We start from the raw sequence: 22,537 nt of genomic DNA on the forward strand, positions 1-22,537 counted from the left end.
TAATCTATTATGATTGTTGCTGATGCTGGTATTATTTTTTGGTACTAGAGATTGAACGTAGAAGTGTTTATCACTGAACTACATCCTCAATCCTTTTTATTTTGTTTTTATTTTGAGGTAGGGTCTCACTAAGTTGCTGAGGGGCTCAAACCTGTAGTCTTCCTGCCTCAGCTTCCTTAGTGACAGGATTACAGGTGTGTGTCACTGCACCATCTAATATATTATTTTAAAAACAGAAACATTAAGGATTAGTTAGATGGTTAAAAATAAATATCCAGATTGAAATATATATAAAAAGGAAAAAGAAGTCAGAAAATCAATTAAAAGAGAAGGACAATTAATTAAGAGGTAATATAAGTTTATTTGGAGTACCAAAAAGAATAGAGATTTAATAGATCAACCAAATTATGTTAAGTTCATGTACAAATATGCCTCAGTGATACTCACTTTTCTGTATAATTATTATGCACCAATATTTTTTTTTAAATTTCATGAAGAACAGCTAAGAAAAAGAAAAATCATTGCCTAAGAATTTTTCAAAGGTGACTAAAAGAGAACAACCACAGAATTAGAAAGTATTCTATTCCAACATTAGATATATAAAAAATAACTTAATTTGATTACAATTACTGAAAATGACAGGCAGAAAAATAAACCATAGTGCAACCAAGAAAGAAAGACACCTTCAAGGAGATATGAAAATTTACAAATTATTCTTAAATAGTGTAAGCAAGTACCTAAGGTGCCAGCATAATAAAGTAGTGATAGAATGTAACTGCAGACTTCAAAGTCTCTCCCCTTAATATCCTTCAATTATGAATGAAGTATAAACACAATTTATAAAAACAAAACCTGATAAATTAGTATAGTGAAACATTGCTGGAACTTGGTGACAGTCTAGACTTAAAATGAATCAGTAGTTACATATTATCAAGCATGCTAGTAAATTTTAAGAACTGAGGACAAGGAGGGGAGGGGGGATAATAGAGGATAGGAAAGGCAACAGAACACAACAGACACTAGTATGGCAGTATGTAAAAAAGTGGATGTGTAACCGATGTGATTCTGCAATCTGTATATGGGGGAAAAATGGGAGTTCATAACCCACTTGAATCAAATGTATGAAATATGATATGTCGGTATGGAAGAAGATGGCGGCGAGGGGAGTGCATTGCCCCAGTGTGCTGCGTCACGGTGTGGGAGTATGACGAGTCAGGAAGGCTAAAGGCTATCTTGTTAGGAATTTCCAGCAATAGTGGGGTGCTCCGGAACCTGGAAGAAGGACGTCCATCGCACGAGGATCAGCTAAGGGGACACAAACACGAGAGATTTGTCGCACGGAGGGTAACACTGCTTATTCAGCAAATCGCCCCGCGGCTAGAGTCTACAGCGTGCGCTGGGAAACAAGGAGATAGTGGCGCAGGGATACAGCGCTGCAGTTTCTGCCAGCCGTGCAAGCACCGTACTCAGTGCTGAATTCAGGGTTCGAGACAGGGGAAGGAAGCAGTCCATTTCGGTTCTCCACACTGGTCAGACCACAGAGGAGGACAGTGGCCACCATCTTGGGGAGCTGACGTCACCATCCCTGTTTTCGACTGACCGCAGCTCATTCAGCCATAGAACAGGTAATTTCAGGCTGCCATTCACCTGCGGCTTGCAGACAGATTACTCAGGCTCAGTGCCTGAGTGCTTCTTGGAGCCTGCTCTTATCAGAGCATACACCGAGCATGGAGCGGCCGAGTTCCGGCTCCCGGAACTGCCCTGGCCCAGGACTAAGGAGCCCGCGGAAACTGCTTCTTGGAGCCTGTTCTTATCAGAGCATTCACCGAGCATGGAGCGGCCGAGTTCCGGCTCCCGGAACTGCTCTGGCCCAGGGCTAAGGAGCCCGCGGAAACTGCTTCTCGGTCCGGGTCCTGCTGAGGGCCGGTCAGGAATCACCCATTGCTTTGGTTACCCAGCAAAGGGAACAAAATGCTGCCATTCGCATAGGATACCAACATGGCAGAGATCTGATGTCATCAGAAAGCAGCGGAGGAGAGAACTTCATTAATACCAGCGGCGACAGAAACAGTTGGTCTCCTGGTAGGGAGGGTGAGTCACAGACACCCCAGTCTCTCTTGATTTGTCGTGGAGCCAGAGGGGAGGAGCCGGTCCACCGCCCGCGCCTGGAGCAGGCCCAGCGGCTCGCCGGCGTGGTGGTCGTGTGACCCCAATTGGAGAGGGGGCGGACTGGAGCCGCCACCCGCGCCCGCAAGGTGGGCAGACCTGCAACCCAGTGGTACACGGGCGTGGTAGGAGGGGCATGGCAGAGCCGCTGCCCATGCCTGCAAGGTAAGCAGACCTGCGACAGACTGGCGGGTCAGGCCCAATGGCCTGCCAGCGTGGTACACATGTCACCCCAACTGGAGTAGGGGCAGAGCAGAGCCTTCGCCCGTGCCTGGATCAGGCCCCGTCGGTGTGGTGGTCACGTGACCCCAATTGGAGTGGGAGTGGAGCGGAACCGCCACCCGTGCCCGCAGGGTGAGCAGACCTGCGACAAACCTGCAGATCAGGCCCAGTGGTCCGCAGGCGTGGTAGGAGGGGCAGAGCAGAGCCGCCGCCCGCGCCTGCAAGGTAGGCAGGCCTGTGACAGCCCGGCGGATCAGGCCCAGGAGCCTGCCGGCGTGGTACATATGTCACCCCAATTGGAGTAGGGGCAGAGCAGAGTCACCGCCCGTGCCAGGAACAGGCCCAGCGACCTGCTGGCGTGGTAGTCACGACACCCCAATTGGAGTAGGGGCAGAGCAGAGCCGCCACCCGTGCCCGAAAGGTGGGCAGACCTGCGACCGACCAGCGGGACAGGCCCAGTGGCCTGCTGGTGAGACAGACACATCACCCTTATTTGGAGTAGGGGCAGAGCAGAGCCACCGCCCGTGCACACAAGGTAGGCAGACCTGCGACCGACCTGTGGAACAGACCCAGCGGCAGGCCAGGGTGGTAGGCACGTCACCCCAATTGGAGTAGGAACAGAACAGAGCCTTCGCCCACGCCCAGAACAGGCCCAGCGGTCCGCGGGTGTGGTAGACAATTCACACCAATTGGAGGGGGGGCAGAGCAGAGCCGCCGCCCATGCCTGCAGGGTAGGCAGACCTGCAACCAACCGGCGGATCAGGCCCGGTGGCCTGCCAGCGTGGTACACTCGTCACCCCAATTGGAGTAGGGGCAAAACAGAGCTGCCGCCCGCGCCCGGAACAGGCCCAGTGACCTGCCGGCGTGGTAGTCACGACACTCCAATTGGAGTAAGGAGAGAGCAGAGCTGCCGCCCACGCATGCAAGGTAGGCAGACCACCGCCCGACCCTGCAAGGGAGACTTTTCAACTATACAAGAGCAATATAAATATATAGGGGGAAAAAAACATTTCAAAAACACAACAGTTTCACCAAACAGAAAGAAACGCAAGGAGTATGAAAAGACAAGGAAAGAAAGGACCACAAGCAATGCAGTTCAACTCAACTTTAGAAGAGGTAACAGCTGCAGCAGATGGAATGTCAGATGAAGAATTCTGGATATACATGCTTCAGATGATCTGGAGTATCAAGGAAGACATTAGACAGCAAAATCAGACAATGAAAGATCACTTCGACAATGAATTACATAAACAAATCCAGGAAGCATAGGATCAACTATACAGGGAGATAGAGGTTATAAAAAACAAACAAACAGAAATCCTAGAAATGCAGGAAGCAATAAACCAACTTAAAAACTCAATGGAGAATACTACCAGCAGAGTAGAACACTTAGAAGATAGAACATCAGACAATGAAGACAAAGTATTTCAACTGGAAAAGAACATAGACAGCTCAGCAAGACTGTTAAGAAACCATGAGCAGAACATCCAAGAAATATGGGATAACATTAAGAGACCAAACTTAAGAGTCATTGTGATACAGGAAGGTACAGAACTCCAAACCAAAGGAATGAGCAATATATTCAATGAAATAATATGAGAAAACTTCCCAGACTTGAAGAATGAGACAGAATCCCAAATCCTAGAAGCCTACAGGACGCTGAATGTGCAAAATCATAAGAGATCCACACCTAGACACATTATAATGAAGATGCCCAACATACAGAATAAGGAGAGAATTTTAAAAGCTACAAGAGAAAGGAAGCAGATTACATTTAGGGGTAAGCCAATCAGGATAACAGCTGATCTTTCAACACAGACTCTGAAAGCTAGAAGATCCTGGAATAACATATTTCAAATGCTGAAAGAAAATGGGTTCCAACCAAGAATTGTGTATCCAGCGAAATTAAGCTTCAGGATGGAAGATGAAATTAAAACCTTCCACGATAAACAAAAGTTAAAAGAATTTTCAGCTAGAAAACCATCTCTTCAGAACATCCTAGGCAAAACATTACAGGAAGAGGAAATGGAAAATAACAAAAAACCAACAGTGGGAGGTAGGACAGTAAAGGGGGCGGAAATAATCAAAGAGGAAAACAAACAATGTTTAGTAACAGAAATAAACAAATATGGCTGGAAGAACAACCCATATCTCAATAATAACCCTAAATGTTAATGGCTTAAACTCACCAATTAAGAGACACAGGCTAGTAGAATGGATCACAAAACAAGACCCAATAATATGCTGCCTACAGGAGATGCATTTGATAGGAAAAGACATACATAGGCTGAAGGTGAAAGGTTGGGAAAAATCATATCACTCATATGGACTTTGGAAACAAGCAGGAGTGTCCATACTCATATCAAATAAAATAGATTTCAAGCCAAAGTTAATCAAAAGGGATAAAGAGGGACACTACATACTGCTTAAGGGAACCATACACCAACAAGACATAACAATCATAAATATATATGCCCCAAACAATGGTGCAGCTATGTTCATCAAACAAACTCTTCTCAAGTTCAAGAGTCTAATAGACCACCATACCATAATCATGGGAGACTTCAACACACCTCTCTCGCCACTGGACAGATCTTCCAAACAAAAGTTGAATAAGGAAACTATAGGACTCAATAACACAATTAATAACCTAGACTTAATTGACATATATAGAATATACCACCCAACATCAAGCAGTTACACTTTTTTCTCAGCAGCACATGGATCCTTCTCAAAAATAGATCATATATTATGTCACAGGGCAACTCTTAGACAATATAAAGGAGTAGAGATAATACCATGCATCCTATCTGATCATAATGGAATGAAACTGAAAATCAACGATAAAAGAAGGAAGGAAAAAGCATACATCACTTGGAGAATGAACAATAGGTTACTGAATGATCAATGGGTTATAGAAGACATCAAGGAGGAAATTAAAAAATTCTTAGAGATAAATGAAAACACAGACACAACATATCGGAATCTATGGGACACATTGAAAGCAGTTCTAAGAGGAAAATTCATTGCTTGGAGTTCATTCCTTAAAAAAAGAAAAAAACAACAAACAAATGATCTCACACTTCATCTAAAAATCCTAGAAAAAGAAGAGCAAAACAACAGCAAAAGAAGTAGAAGGCAAGAAATAATGAAAATCAGAGCTGAAATTAATGAAATCGAAACAAAAGAAACAATTGAAAAAATTGACAAAACTAAAAGTTGGTTCTTTGAAAAAATAAACAAAATCGACAGACCCTTAGCCATGCTAAAGAAGAGAAGAACATAGAGAACTCAAATTACTAGCATACGGGATGAAAAAGGCAATATCACAACAGACACTTCAGAAATACAGAAGATAATCAAAAATTATTTTGAATCCTTATACTCCAATAAATTAGAAGATAGTGAAGGCATAGATAAATTTCTTAAGTCATATGATCTGCCCAGATTGAGTCAGGAGGATATAGACAACCTAAACAGACCAATATCAATTGAAGAAATAGAAGAAACCATCAAAAGACTACCAACTAAGAAAAGCCCAGGACCGTATGCGTATACAGCAGAGTTTTACAAAACCTTTAAAGAGGAACTAATACCAATAATTTTCAAGCTACTTCAGGAAATAGAAAAAGAGGGAGAACTTCCAAATTCATTCTACAAGGCCAACAGCACCCTGATACCCTGATACCTAAACCAGACAAAGACACTTCAAAGAAAGAAACTACAGACCAATATCTCTAATGAACCTAGATGCAAAAATCCTCAATAAAATTCTGGCGAATCGGATACAAAAACATATCAAAAAAATTGTGCACCATGATCAAGTAGGATTCATCCCTGGGATGCAAGGCTGGTTCAATATATGGAAATCAATAAATGTTATTCACCACATCAATAGACTTAAAAATAAGAACCATATGATCATCTCAATAGATGCAGAAAAAGCATTCGACAAAGTACAGCATCCCTTTATGTTCAAAACTCTAGAAAAACTAGGGATAACAGGAAAATACCTCAATATTGTAAAAGCAATTTATGCTAAGCCTCAGGCTAGCATCATTCTGAATGGAGAAAAATTGAAGGCATTACCTCTAAAATGTGGAACAAGACAGGGATGCCCTCTCTCTCTACTTCTGTTCAACATAGTTCTCGAAACACTGGCCAGAGCAATTAGACAGACGAAAGAAATTAAAGGCATAAAAATAGGAAAAGAAGAACTTAAATTATCACTATTTGCAGGTGACATGATTCTATACCTAGCAGACCCAAAAGGCTCTACAAAGAAACTATTAGAGCTAATAAATGAATTCAGCAAAGTGGCAGGATATAAAATCAACACGCATAAATCAAAGGCATTCCTGTATATCAGCGACAAATCCTCTGAAATGGAAATGAGGACAACCACTCCATTCACAATATCTTCAAAAAAAATAAAATACTTGGGAATCAACCTAACAAAAGAGGTGAAAGACTTATACAATGAAAACTACAGAACCCTAAAGAGAGAAATAGAAGAAGATCTTAGAAGATGGAAAAATATACCCTGTTCATGGATAGGCAGAACTAACATCATGAAAATGGCGATATTACCAAAAGTTCTCTATAGGTTTAATGCAATGCCAATCAAAATTCCAACGGCATTTCTTATAGAAATAGAGAAAGCAATCATGAAATTCATATGGAAAAATAAAAGACCCAGAATAGCAAAAACAATGCTAAGCAGGAAGTGTGAATCAGGCGGTATAGCGATACCAGACTTCAAACTATACTACAGAGCAATAGTAACAAAAACAGCATGGTACTGGTACCAAAACAGGCGGGTGGACCAATGGTACAGAATAGAGGACACAGAAACCAATCCACAAAACTACAACTATCTTATATTTGATAAAGGGGCTAAAAGCATGCAATGGAGGAAGGATAGCATCTTCAACAAATGGTGCTGGGAAAACTGGAAATCCATATGCAACAAAATGAAACTGAATCCCTTTCTCTCACCATGCACAAAAGTTAATTCAAAATGGATCAAGGAGCTTGATATCAAATCAGAGACATGCCATCTGATAGAAGAAAAAGTTGGCTATGATCTACATATGGTGGGGTCGGGCTCCAAATTCCTCAATAGGACACCCATAGCACAAAAGTTAATAACTAGAATCAACAAATGGGACTTACTCAAACTAAAAAGTTTTTTCTCAGCAAAAGAAACAATAAGAGAGGTAAATAGGGAGCCTACATCCTGGGAACAAATCTTTACTCCTCACACTTCAGATAGAGCCCTAATATCCAGAGTATACAAAGAACACAAAAAAATAGACAATAAGAAAACAAACAACCCAATCAACAAATGGGCCAAGGACCTGAACAGACACTTCTCAGAGGAGGACATACAGTCAATCAACAAGTACATGAAAAATTGCTCACCATCTCTAGCTGTCAGAGAAATGCAAATCAAAACCACCCTAAGATACCATCTCACTCCAGTAAGATTGGCAGCCATTATGAAGTCAAACAACAACAAGTGCTGGCGAGGATGTGGGGAAAAGTGTACACTTGTACATTGCTGGTGGGACTGCAAATTGGTGCAGCCAATTTGGAAAGCAGTATGGAGATTGCTTGGAAAGCTGGGAATGGAGCCACCATTTGACCCAGCTATTCCCCTTCTTGGTCTATTCCCTAAAGACCTAAAAAGAGCATGCTACAGGGACACTGCTACATCGATGTTCATAGCAGCACAATTCACAATAGCTAGACTGTGGAAGCAACCTAGATGCCCTTCAATAGACGAATGGATAAAAAAAAATGTGGCATTTATACACAATGGAGTATTACTCTGCATTAAAAAATGACAAAATCATAGAATTTGCAGGGAAATGGATGGCATTAGAGCAGATTATGCTAAGTGAAACTAGCCAATCCCTAAAAAACAAATGCCAAATGTCTTCTTTGATATAAGGAGAGTAACTAAGAACAGAGTAGGGACAAAGAGCAGGAGAAGAAGATTAACATTAAACAGGGATGATAGGTGGGAGGGAAAGGGAGAGAGAAGGGGAAATTGCATGGAAATGGAAGGAGACCCTCAGGGTTATACAAAAGTACATACAAGAGGAAGTGAGGGGAAAGGGAAAAATAATACAAGGGGGAGAAATGAATGTCAGTAGAGGGGGTAGAGAGAGAAGAGGGGAGGGGAGAGGTGGGGAGGGGGGAGGGTGGAGGATGGGAAAGGCAGCAGAACACAACAGACACTAGTATGGCAATATGTAAATCAATGGATGTGTAACTGATGTGATTCTGCAATCTGTATATGGGGTAAAAATGGGAGTTCATAACCCACTTGAATCAAAATGTGAAATATGATATATCAAGAAATTTGTAATGTTTTGAACGACCAACAATAAAAAATTAAAAAAAAAAACTGAGGACAAAATGTACATGTCTGATGAAAGTGTGAGGATTAGAGCACTAAGTATAGAGCTTAGTATGCCATCTGACTTCAAGAAAGACAGTCCATTTTAACTACAGTGTTCCTGTACTGTAATTGTACTGTGTCTGTCAAGCTGAACTACTTCTCAGACTCTGTGATTCCTGCTTCCCTGTTTTTCTTACAACTGGTCTGTCTTTGCATATTGCCATCAACCTCTTCCATCACTCCCCAGTTTTATCCATCTATGAAGTCCAAAACAAAATCTTGCTCATTTCCTCAAGTGTACATTCCCATAATTACTGTTTTATCTTTTATATTTTTTATTTGTATACACATTAACCTGTTTTCTGCTTAGAACTTACTGTTCTTTAAAAATCATCTTGCCTATTTTTTTCTCTTCTGATTTATGAGGTATCAATTTTAAGAGTCATGTTCTTCTTGGTTCACTATCAGTATCTGTCTAAAAGAATGGATGCTATTGCTTGAAACATTTATAATGATATCAATTAGTAATGATTTAGTCATTGAGAACACTTTGCTTATAATTCCTATATATTTAGTAATCTCATTACACTGCTAAAATATTTTTTAAATTTATAAATAGTTTTTCATTACGATCAAACAAGTCAGTTCTGTAAATGAAGATTTAAAATCCCAATGAATGAAAAATTGAATATTTCATTTCAAAAATCATTCACATATTAGATTCATGATATTTGATTTAGTCTCAGCCACATTCATCTTACTGAAATGAGGCTTTTTTTTTTTTTGGTGTGGGGGATACCCAGGATTGAACTCAGGGTCACTCGATCACCGAGCCACATCCCAGCCCTATTTTGTATTTCGTTTAGAGACAGAGTTTCACTGCAATGCTCAGCGCCTCACTTTTGCTGAGGCTGGATTTGATACTCCAATCCTCCTGTCTCAGCCTCCAGAACCGCTGGGTTTATAGGTGTGTACCACCATGCCCGGATAAACTGTGTGTTTGTAAACTTACAATTATGTTCCTAAAAATTTAGATAAATTCTTTAAAAAAATTAAATAAATTTTCTTTTTCTTTCTTTTATTTAAAGAGAGAGAGAGAGAGAGAGAGAGAGAGAGAGAGAGAGAGAGAGAGAAATTTTTTAATATTTATTATTTTAGTTTTCAGCAGACACAACATCTTTGTATGTGGTGCTGAGGATGGAACCCAGGCCGCACGCATGCCAGGCGAGTGCGTTACTGCTTGAGCCACATCCCCAGCCCTGAAATAACTTTTCCAGTTGTTTTTTTTTTTCCTGATTCATTGTTCATATTATTCCAGATAGGACAGAGATTTACTTTTTTCTTTAATAAAAGAAAAATTTGAATTAAAATACATAAGTGAATTCAATACTGTAAGAATAAATGGCTCTATTGACGTATTGTCTGTTTTCTTTAAAAGTTATTGTAAGTATTCATTTTACTCTATAAAGACTTATAGACTTGGTCACACACACAACAATTTTCAATGCTGAATAATGCTACTCAGGGTTAAATATAAATATAGTAATTTTTTGTAAAGGCAAATAAACAAAACTATGTTAATACGATTTCATTCAACCAAAGAAAATGATTTATCTTGGTACTTTAAATCTAAAGTGAAATAATATGTATTATTCTGTCAGAAAGTTAATGGAATATTTAAAAACAATTTCTGTAAAAAGCTGTAAATGCCGAATTTGATTGAATATAGTTTGAATAAAACAGTGAAAATGCATGTTACAGAGAATAATACTTTTGAGACAAAACTGTTTTATAGAAATACAATTTCTTTAACTTTGTAAAATGTAATATAAATGTGAAAAGTAGAAAAAGCAAAATGGCAAATATGGATATTTTGTAGTATAAATCAAGCAATGCTGGTTTGTAAAAACATTTTCTAAAGTAAGTTTAAACCAGTGAGAAACGTAGTCATTGTTTTTACATGGTTATATTTTTATTAGTAATAAAAGGGCAAATACTTAGGACCTAATATTCTGAATGAGGAAACTAACATCAACTGCAAATTTTCACTAGCTTGATTTACTATGTTCTAGTTAATTTACTAATAAAATTCATATTATATTGGTCAGAAAACTCCAGCTTATTGTCTCCAATGTTATTTTAGACTTGTAGTTTCAAGTAGTAACCATTTGTTATAATTCTGTTCTCTTGTGGCAGGGACTTACCTTCCTAAACATCATATAATCTTTTTAAAAGGGTTCTCAACTTTTTTTTTTTTTTTAGAGAGAGAGAGGGAGGGAGAGAGAGAGAGAGAATTTTTTAATATTTATTTTTTTTTAGTTTTCGGCGGACACAACATCTTTGTTTGTATGTGGTGCTGAGGATCGAACTCCGGGCCGCATGCATGCCAGGCAAGGGCACTACCACTTGAGCCACATCCCCAGCCCCAAGGGTTCTCAACTTTTGACAGTAGTTTTTAAAAAACAAAAGGAAAGAATTTGAACCTAGAATAAAGGATCTTAGAGTAGTAGTCTCAGATAAAACTAAAAATAAGGCATCTGTCATTGATGTGTGCCGTCCAAACACGTTTTTTTTTTTTTTTTTTAATATCTTGAATACTATTTGACATATTAACTCAATTTGACAATTGACTTTGTCTATTACCTAAAGCTTTATGCCCAGGACATATAAAATATTTAAGAATAAAGGGCTAGGGTTTTGGCTCAGCGTTAAAGCACTTGTGTAGCATGTGTGAAGTGCTAGGTTTGATCCTCAGCACCACATAAAAATAAATAAATAAAATAAAGGTATTGTATCCAACTATGAATAATTTAAAAAAATGAAAAATACAGAAACATGATCTTTTGAGAGACCATCAAAGCATAAAGAAGCCAAAATATGAGTGCAATTTGCAATCAATAGTCCAGATGCTTGGAACCATTACTGTGTTAATCTGAAAGCCAACTGACAATGATAATGCAAGCACACCATGGACTAAAAGCCATATTTTTTTTTCCATCAGGCATTTTCCAAAATGCTTTACAGAAAGCTAACCTATAGGTTCTTTTCTTATATTCAGTTATTTAACACCTTAGTAAGCCCATATAGTTTTAGATCATTTATTGTTCAAATGTATCTTAAATGTTTTATCATTTAGTTCAGTGGTTTTAAAATTTTGTTAATTTTAAGAAAAAAAACTTTATAAAAACACCTTTTCCTAGGGTACCAAAAACATAAAGCAGTGTAATACAGAGCTGTAAATAAATAAAGCAGTATAATGCAGAGCTGCTCTGACTGAAATGGGAAAAGGAGCACAGAGGCAGATCAGCTTATCTACTGCACCACCCTGATGACACCTTTATCTGCTTCCCCATTAGACCCAACCCACAGATTAAGAACCACAGATGCATCCATTTTATTTTATACTGAAGACTTGGAAATTAATTGTTCAAACTACTACAACTAGTTGATGGCAAAAGTAGAATTAGAATTCAAGTCCCTGATTTTCTCTCTAGTAATCTGCAACTTTAAAATGAATTTAAAATATCTGGTATGTATTTTCTGAAAATTTTGTTAACATGATCTTCCAATAGTTTATTTAGTTGTCCCTTGGTATCTGTGAGGAACTGATTTCCAGACCCCCAATGTATACTAATGTTTGTAGAGCTCCACTTATATAAAGCAGCATAGTATTTGCATATAACATTTTCTCCCATATACTTCATATCATTTCTACATTAACTATTACATTGTAAATGCTATGTAAATAGTTTCTATACTATATTTTTTGAGGGGGCAGTAATGATAAGAAAAAAATATCTCACATGTCCAGTATGGATCCAACCGTCAAAGTTCATTAGAAATTGTGGGAGGTAAGTGCACGATATTTCCACACTTGACTTCATTTGTGTGGAGTTAGGGTAGCACTTGCATGATGGCCAATTTAAGTTTTAGCTTTTGGAACTTTCTGGAATGTTTTATTTCCAAATGTTTTTGGCCCACAGAGCCAACTACACATTCGGTAGTCCTTTTAAAATGTGAATCTCATGTTCATGTATCTCAGTAGATCACAAAGTTGTGCTAGAGTTGACAACAATTTGATGTCATAACAGTAGGACTGACCAGTAGGCATTATCCTCACCCTCATAGTAGAGATGACTATGGAGAAAGTCCTAATACTAACCTGAATTTACATAAACGTTTGCTTTAAAATGAAATATGAGGAATAAACAGAAATACACTGACAATAAATATTATTTTCAGGATAGATATTGAGTATATCCTTCCTGATATTGATAAGGATGAAACAATCAAAATCATGGCTTTGTATGACACATGTAGTCATGAGATATTTACAGCCCCAGGGTATAGATATATCAATGTGTCTATAAGTTTTTACAAAACTCATGTCTGGCATAGTGGCCCCAGAAAAAATGAGCATCTATGAAAGGAGAAAAGTAAGCTGTACTTTTTCACAGAAACAATGGAACCAATATCAACTAATATAATTCTGAATTTTTGTTTTTACATAGTTTTCATAATAGCATATTTCATCAGTTGATAAAGACAAATAAAACAATACATATAAGATAATGTGCAGATTTTAGACTGTATTTCAACCTGTTCAGACTATTTTATGTTCTGTGATTCTTTTGGTTCCTGGTAATAATTTATATTTATTAGGATTTTTTTAAATTCTCTAAGATTTCTAAGTTTCAACAGAGAACACTTATGTGCAAGTATATATATATGTGTGTGCACCAATAATATATATTATATATAAATTATGTAATTAGATAAGTTGTTACATATTGTTATAGAAACATTTAGCATATATGTGTATAGTATGCATTATAGTTTTATATACTATATATAATAACATATCAAGGGCTGGGGATGTGGCTCAAGGGTTAGCGCACTCGCCTGGCGAGTGCACACATAGTGCGGCCTGGGTTCAATCCTCAGTACCACATACAAACAAAGATGTTGTGTCTGCCGAAAACTAAAAAAAAAATAAAAATATTAAAATTCTCTCTCTCTCTCTCTCTCTCTCTCTCTCTGTCTCTTAAAAAAAAAACATATCAAACTAATTTACTCTGAATCTAAAGGTTACTATTACAGAGAGTAAAAGAAAAATCCTCAGCAAATACCATGTGGATTTAACATTGCAGAGCTACTTCATATTTTTATTTTTTAAAATATAATTATTTCCTAGCAATCTGAAAAGGAATTTGGAGCACATCACAGTTGGAAAAGCATTCACTAGAGAGAAAGTAATCTAGGGCAGGAGGTGTAACTCAATGGTAGAATGTGTGCCTAGCATGCAGGAGGCCCTGGTTTCATATTCTCAGCACTGCCAAAAATATTTTTTAAATAAAATGAGAAAAGGATGTAAACTGGCTTTACCACCCACAATCTTAATAATTATTGAATGCTTTGCATATTTGTTGGTTATAATTCTTTGATATGAGGACTCTTTTGTTTTATGGTTAACATCATAATTTTATAAAGCTACCTTTATAGCAGCAATTAATAATGAATTAAAAGGTGATATAAGAGCCCAGCTGAGGGAAACCTAGGAGGTAGAAACAGGCAAGGAGTAGAACTGCTAAAAAAAAAAATGTTTAGAAAAGAGTGTGAGCTACCACTTAAATATCCTTTCCATCATCTTCATGTTGAGGTGCCATGATCTTCCAATAATTCAAATAAGAAAATTTATTATTCTCAAAATTCAGTAATTCTCTACAACTTGACCTACAAGGTTGTTTGTCATTTTAAAATTTAATGTTATTGACTTAATCACTGCTCTTTTTTTTTCTTAGGATAATCAGACAACAGAGATATAGATAATTCTTCCTTCTGTATCTTCTTTATTCTTAGTTATTTTTTAAGGAATGAAACTCTTGCTGTGCTTGCCTCCCTTGTAAATATTTGCTACACATGCTATACCACTTATGTTATTGACTTAATGTGAACAGAGATATGAATGAAACACCTAGAGTGGGTGTCAGTGTATTTAAAACTGGTCCAGAATACAAATATGTGGAAGCTATGGAGAATCCCATCTAACTGGTCATAACTGATTTTAATTTTACATCCATAAATTTGTAATTGGTATTTTTTCTAATCTGTTCAATTCTAAAGATAACATATTTTATTGCTTTATTTTATGATTCCTACATGAGCCAGTTAACAGGGACAATCTGTCTATTGTGCTAAGTATTCCCACAAGCTGTCTAAAGCATTCACAGTGATTTGTTAATTCCCGATTAACAAAATTATGTTCTGAAATTACAGATGGGAACAAAATAAGTGCTTTAAAACTTATGGTTTTTCTTAGGAGAGCCACTGCAAAATTTTGGCTTTGTTTCCATTCCCTTAAAACAAATTATGAGGCAAATGTGTCTTTAGAAACATGGGAGAAATTATATGTCACACAATTAATATTTATACCATAAGAGATATTAGTCAGTGTCCTTTAATTAAATAAAATCAGTGGTAATTGTCATTGTCAATGATTGGAAGCAGAGCTTCTAAAGGCTAAATTTAATTCATTATTTAAAGTTTATAAATAGTTTTACAAACATTTTCTCTTAATCCTACTACACTAAATATTCATAATAAAAGGGTATTTCTAAGTAAATGAAGTAAGGTAATCTATGATTATGTGAGATCTGTAGTTATCTTATAATTATGTATTATATAGTCATTTCCTTATAAATTAAGCTATAAGTTTTATCAATTATCTAAAAATTTCAGGACAAGAATGGTTTTCGAAGGATTTTTCACAGTATTTTCTTTTTTTTTTTTTTTTTAAAGAGTCACAGTATTTTCTGAAATTTTTGTCAATGACTATTTTACTGATATTGATCCCAGTAACTTAATACAGATCTTCCTATACCTTCCTCTTTCACAATACATTCCAATACATTTAAATGTTTGCCTTTTGATCTTTTTTATTGGTTCTTTTTAGTTATGCATGACAATAGCATTCATTGTGATATCATTATAAATTCAAGGAATATAATTTGCTGTAATTCAGTCCTCAGTACTTCCCTTTTCCCTCCTCTCCTCCCTCCCTGTTTCCTCCCTCTACCCATCTTTCTGATATATATATATATATATATATATATATATATATATATATATATATATATATATATATATATATAAAAATTAGTGCCCTGTGGATGTATATACAGGTGAGATTCACTGAGGTATATTAATATATACACATAGGAAAGTTAGGTCAGATTTACTCCACTGTTCTTCCCTTATCCCTTCCTTCCTTCCTCTGGTCAATTCCCCTCCTCTGCTCCACTGATCTTTTTCTAATTTTTTTTTTTTTTGCTGAGCAGGTGATTTTTATTTTCTTTTTTATATCTTTTCCACTATCTGGGCTTTCTGAAATGATTATAATACTTTGGGTATATCATGGAACATATTTATTTTAGGATTATAACGTACATTATTTTCAGCTAACCCAGAACAGTTTTTTTTTATTAGTTGTTCAAAACATTACAAAGCTCTTGACATATCATATTTCATACTTTAGATTCAAGTGGGTTATGAACTCCCATTTTTACCCCGTATACAGATTGCAGAAACACATCAGTTACACATCCACGTTTTTACATATTGCCATACTAGTGTCTGTTGTATTCTGCTGCCCTTCCTATCCTCTACTATAACCCTCCCCCCTCCCATCTTCTCTCCCTACCCCATCTACTGTAATTCATTTCTCTCTCTTGTTTTTTTTTTTTCCCTTCCCCTCACTTCCTTTTATATGTAATTTTGTATAACAATGAGGGTCTCCTTTCATTTCCATGCAATTTCCCTTCTCTCTTGATGAAATTCCTCGCTGCCTACCCCTTGGCTTTTTCCCCTCCTCTCCCCTTCCCTTCCCCTCTCCTCTCCTCTCCTTTCCTTCTTTCTATCTTTCTCCTCATTTTGGACTAGCTTCCTCAAATCAGAAAAAAACATTATACCTTTGACTTTCAGGGTCTAGCTTTTTTCCCCCCTACTTTCAGGACAGACAAGTTTTGATTCTCAATTTCAAACTAAAAATCTGAACCTGTCCCCAAGCCCCACCCCTTTTTTAAACGGCTTCATTAGTTTTAATTTAATTTTCATTTTGTTCTAATTAGTTATATATGACAGTAGAATACATTTTGACACATTTTACACAAATGGAGAACAACTTCTCCTTCCTCTGGCTGAACATGGTGCAAAGTTATACTTGTAGTGTAATCATACATGTATATCACAAAATAAATCCATGCCTTCTTCCATTTGACATTTTTCAACTATTGATTTTAGATTCCTTTAAATGAAAGTGTCCCAAAGTAATATTTTGGTGTTTGCCAATGATGTTTTATGAATTTGTTGTTAAAAATGGTCAATTATTCCAAGAAATTTGGGTATAAGTAAATGAAATCTTGTTATGATGTTATTTTAGTAAACAGGAATAATAATTGAGCAATTAATTATCTCCTTAATATTTACAATTTATAAATGAGTCATGCATTATATGACATTCCAGTCTTCTGTTAATACATGTATGACATGCCAAATTTAACCTATTATACTTCAAGCCATGCAAAATTATGCACATGCAATTATTTATAAAAAGCAACTCTGTTACTGGTTTATGTATATTCTATAGTATATTTTCTACAATTCATTTAGAATGTTATCCTTCCACTTACAAAAAATGTTAACTTTAAAATAGCCCTAAGTCCTTCAGGAGGTATTCCTGAAGAAATTTGTCTCCTGGGAGATGACAGATCCATGTGTCATTGCCCTGAAGACCTATTGGACAGAACATGGAGATAAGACACAGAAACTGGTGATATTTTCCTGGTTGTAGGCTCAGGTTTATGTGTGTGCTTGTGTTTTAGTTTCTAACAACAACAACGACAATAACAACAAAATTAAAAGGTAAAAAGAGATTCAAGTAACAAAAACCTTACAGAATAAGGATATAAGAAAAACATAGTTTTGTACAGTTGTATGATGTATTTGTCTTTTAGACCAAGTGTTACTGTTAAAGAGTAAAAGTTAAAAAAAGTTACAAACTCTATCAAGTAAGAACAAGGGGCAAGGTATAGTTCAATAGTATAGCACTTGCCTATTTTATACATATGAATCATTTTTTATCCTTTATACTGCATTTTTTTTGTAGCTTTTCTGCATTTGGGCACACAAATACTTACTATTTTGTTACTGTTGCCTCAACTATTCAGTATAGTAATATGTTCTTCATGTTTGTAAGGAGTAATAGGATATACCATACAGCCTGGGTGTATAGTAACCAATGCCATCTAAGTTTATGTAAATATGTTTTATGATGCATGCACAATACTAAAATTGCTTAATGATGCATTCTCAGAATGTGTTCCCATCATTGAGTAACACATGACTCTGTGTGTTTTTGTATAAATTCATATCTGTATCTGTATCGCTGTTTAAAAATGCTCAACAGCCATTCTATTCATCCTTTGGGCACATCTGCAAGCTGGAATTGGTAGGTATTACAAAAAATGAATGCCTTTTCAGTACAGTGGTGTAAGTACAAAAGGAATTCATAAGACATTTTTATGTATTCTATTCATTTCATTAAAGTATTTGTCACATCATTTGTTACATCATTAACTCTCTCCCAATTCTCAATTTACTAATATGCATTTACTGTGAGCTTGAGTTGGTATTCACCATCGGATTCATGCCAATAAGCTAATGGGCAATTTATCTTTTATATGTAAAACTGGGCTAAGAACTGGTGTATTGGGAAGATATATTTTTGAAGGGATCTTTTCTGCACTGGTATGCTAATAATTCGTTGTAGTTCATGCATTGTTGCTATTATTTTATCATTCTTTGAGGATTGTAAAACTCATCAAACCATAGTTTCTAGTCTTTAGTAAAGTCATCAAAAGCATAAACACAATGTAGCTTTCATTTCTCCTAACAAGTTTCCAACTAAGAAATTATAATGGTGATATTCTGGTTTTTGGTGTTATTTCCTGTAATCTCCGTTCCCCTTATTTTTCACATTTACTCATTAATATTAATATGTACTAATTTGTTTCTTTGATTGCTAATACTTAGTTCTCTTGTTTCTTTTCCCAGGTTAACTGCCAGCTAAATATTGATTGCCTAAATGGGATACCTATACTTAATGGTATATGGGATAATTTGAGAAATACCAGATAATTTTAAAGTTTAGTTCCTTATAAATAACCTAAATTGTATTAGAAAAATAGTATAAATGCATTTTGAATATATTAATTAAGGACAAATTTATTTTAGTAAAAACTTAGTTAATTTATTTGGTATTATAATTTGTATCAGGAAGAAAAGCTAAAAATTGTGGGATCTTGGCCCTCCGATTATCACTACTTCTTGGCTTTCTATTACTATGCCATGGCTATTTGAATAATGCTTCTTATATAGTTTAAAATATTCACAATTGTGTGATGAAAGGAATGCATATCAGTGTGTGTGTGTGTGTGTGTGTGTGTGTGTGTGTGTGTAATTCTGAGTCCACTCTACAGACAATGGTGTTTGGGGGCAGATTTTTTTTTTCCTCTAGGCTAGGAAAGCTAGTGTTCAAATGAATACATTTCAAAGATGATTACTACATGTAATCCAGTTACCTTTAAGTCTAATTACCAAATGCTTTTTTAATTCACACAATGTTAAGTAAAAAAAATGGAATTGATTAGTGAAATGGCTAAATATTTTAGAGCCATCCTTTGATTATTTGTGACCCCAGTGGAGTGAGCCTTTGGCCATAGGGTTGATACTTAAATACTTCTCCCTTTGTTCAGGAAGTTCTTATTCCTGTGATTCTGAGTCCGGTGGCTGGAATTTGGTCAGCATTGCCATGTGAAACTTTCCAGCAAGTTATTCTGAGACTGCCAAAGAAAAAACAGCAACAGAATTGACATAACATATATCCGCATAATAGCATAGATGGCCTGCAGCTTGTTTTAGTCATACTCTGATAGTGAAGTAGTCGGGGAAGAAGGCAATTCACATGTATTTCCATTTCTAGCTATGGATACCTACTAATTCAAAGATAATGATTTCTGTGATCAGATTTCAGTTTCATTTTCCATATCTTTAAGTTCTATTCTTGTTAATTTTGTCAGATGATTGCACATTTTCTTTTATTGCACTATGTCTTTGAATGTTCATGATTTATAGTAAACACATAAAATATCACTAGGAACAAAATATTACCTTAGAAAAGCAAAACATGTTTTTCAAAAGTTCTTATGTATAATTATAACATATGCTATAATATGCCCCTTTTTATTAGATAAGCTATGAAGAACACACTGCTTACCTTTAGGACAAAGGGATCAATATTTTCTGTGAAAAGTTGAGGAAGTATTGTTTATTAACTATATTTTACAAAGCACTACATGTAGTAAATTATAAATGAAGAATTTGTTTTATCATCACTACTATGACAGATTAATAAATGCAGACTTTTCAAGCAATTTGAATATAATACCTATCTCATTTGGGGTTTAAACTTGAAAAAAATTCCTTAGTGATTTTTCAAAATAAGACACTCAAAAACATTATACATTTATGTAAATTAAAAATTGAATTTTTATTTCTACTATTTATTTGGAAATAATTGCTAATTGTAAGGTATCTCTTCTTTCTCCCTCCAAAATCTTTTTTAAAGAGAGAGAGAGAGAGAGAATTTTTTTAATATTTATTTTTCAGTTTTCAGTGGATACAACATCTTTATTTTATTTTATGTGGTGCTGAGGATAGAACCCAGCTCCCTGCGCATGCCAGGCGAGCACATTACCACTTGAGCCACATCCCCAGACCCTCCCTCCAAAATATTAAAATTTATTTTCATGATCATATAGTTATTCAGTATTCTTGATTCAATATTCTTTATTCTTCAACAGAGAATCTTTTAAAATTAATTTAATTTGTTAGAAATTTTAAAGCTATGTTATTAATATAGTTGTTAGTTTAAATTGTTCTATGGTAAATATATTTGCTTTTATTTTCTGTCCAATGAGATTATTTATACATATTATTTTCTTGAACATTTATTTATTTATTTATTTATTTATTTATTTATTTTTAGTTTGTTAGAGAAAATGTTGGAAAATTTTCTATCACCGTAGCTGGCTGCAGCAAATAATTCACTGAAACACAGCTTTATTCTTTGCTCTTCAGTGGACGCAAATAAATGTAAAATTGGTCTTTGCCTTTAAGAAACAAAGGCAGGGAAATTTTATATTAATAATAGTAATAACAGTTGAACTCACAGAAATGGATTCTGCATAAAATCATTTATGCCCATGATCAGGGGTTACAAATAAATTGTATAAAATCACATAATATCAATGAATAAAAATTCTATAGTAATAAAAATTCATATAGTCTGTTAAAAAACCCACATATTTGCTGAATATATATGTTCCATATTATAGGTGTTTAAGATACTTCAGTGAAGAAACAGACAAAATAGTTCTGTTTGAACATTTGCCTAAAAATTACTATAATTTTCATATAGAAATATAGTGGTATTGATCATAGAAATATATAAAAATTCCGGTTATTTATATAAGGCTTTTAATGCAATATGTTCCACATGATACAACTAATTTAAGGAAAGACATTGTTGTATTGTAATTGGCTGATTCTTCAGCAGAAATTGAAGAATCATACAAATGGAAACCATTCAAATTTTGTTCTTGAGAGTAAGTGAAGAAAGCAAATTTATGAAACAAAACAAACCTCCAAAGGCAAATTTTCTAAGTCTAAATTACTCATGAGTACCCACGTTTTTGATATTTTATATTAAAGATACCATAACTGTTTTTCACATTTATATGACTACCAGTCCTCTTACAAGTATTTTAACAAGTCATTCAGATTTTATTTGCTTCTTGATTGCTGGTTTTTTTCACTTTTTAGCAAACTTTTGTAAAATGTTTTTAGATATAGCTAACAATATAAATCATTACTAAAAATAAAACACATTATATATTCCAATATATGGACTGAGAAGGAGTTTGTGGCTTGGAATATGTTGCTGAAAGTTTTTACACTTTAAAAATGGCACTTGCTTGTAAAGAAAGGGATGAAACTGGAGAACATCATACTAATTGAAATGGCCAGACTTAGAAAGTCAGGGTCCAGTGTTTTCTCTCTCATGCAGTAGCAAAAATGGGTGGTGGGGCATATTCCATGAAAATAGAAGGAACATCAGTGAAGTAGAGGAAGGAAATAGTTGGGGAGGGAGAAGGCACAGGAAAAGAATAGAACTGCTGAATAAAATTGACCAAATTCTGCATGTACACACATGAATATACCTCAGTGAATTCCACCCTTATTTATAGTTATAAAGCACCAGTTTTTTTAAAAAGTAAATAAATGGAAGACCACTAGAGCAGAGGAAGGGAAATGAGGTGGTGTGGGGGAATGTGGGGGGGGGGGAGGTTGGGTAATACTAGGGACTGAAATGGAGCAAATTGTATTCCATGCATGTATGGCTATGTCAAAATGAACTCCACTATTATGCATAACTGCAATGCACTGGTAAAAACATTTTTAAAAACTTAGGTATTTTTTTTTCTAAGAAATGTTTGATATTCCAATGTAAAGAGATGACATGGTTGCTCTTTTAAAACAAATGCCTAACACAACATGGCTTCCTTCAGGTAGTTTTAAAAGAGAATGTGTTTCCTTTTTCTGCTTGCAAAACTGCTTCCTTGC

At 35.7% G+C, this 22,537-nt stretch overlaps 1 protein-coding gene across 1 annotated transcript in view; it reads right to left on the minus strand.

Moving 5' to 3' along the window:
- Positions 1–22,537, minus strand: part of Eys (eyes shut homolog) — a 1,592,434-nt gene that overhangs the window by 1,151,097 nt on the left and 418,800 nt on the right. The window contains 1 exon segment of the mRNA XM_046432606.1: positions 21,636–21,655. Within this exon segment, the coding sequence (XP_046288562.1) occupies positions 21,636–21,655 (20 nt within the window).

Source organism: Marmota monax, unplaced genomic scaffold, assembly GCF_021218885.2.
Source record: "Marmota monax isolate L192 unplaced genomic scaffold, Marmota_monax_Labrador192_F-V1.1 WCK01_AAM20220418_F8-fsc00116, whole genome shotgun sequence".
Lineage (NCBI taxonomy): Eukaryota > Metazoa > Chordata > Mammalia > Rodentia > Sciuridae > Marmota > Marmota monax.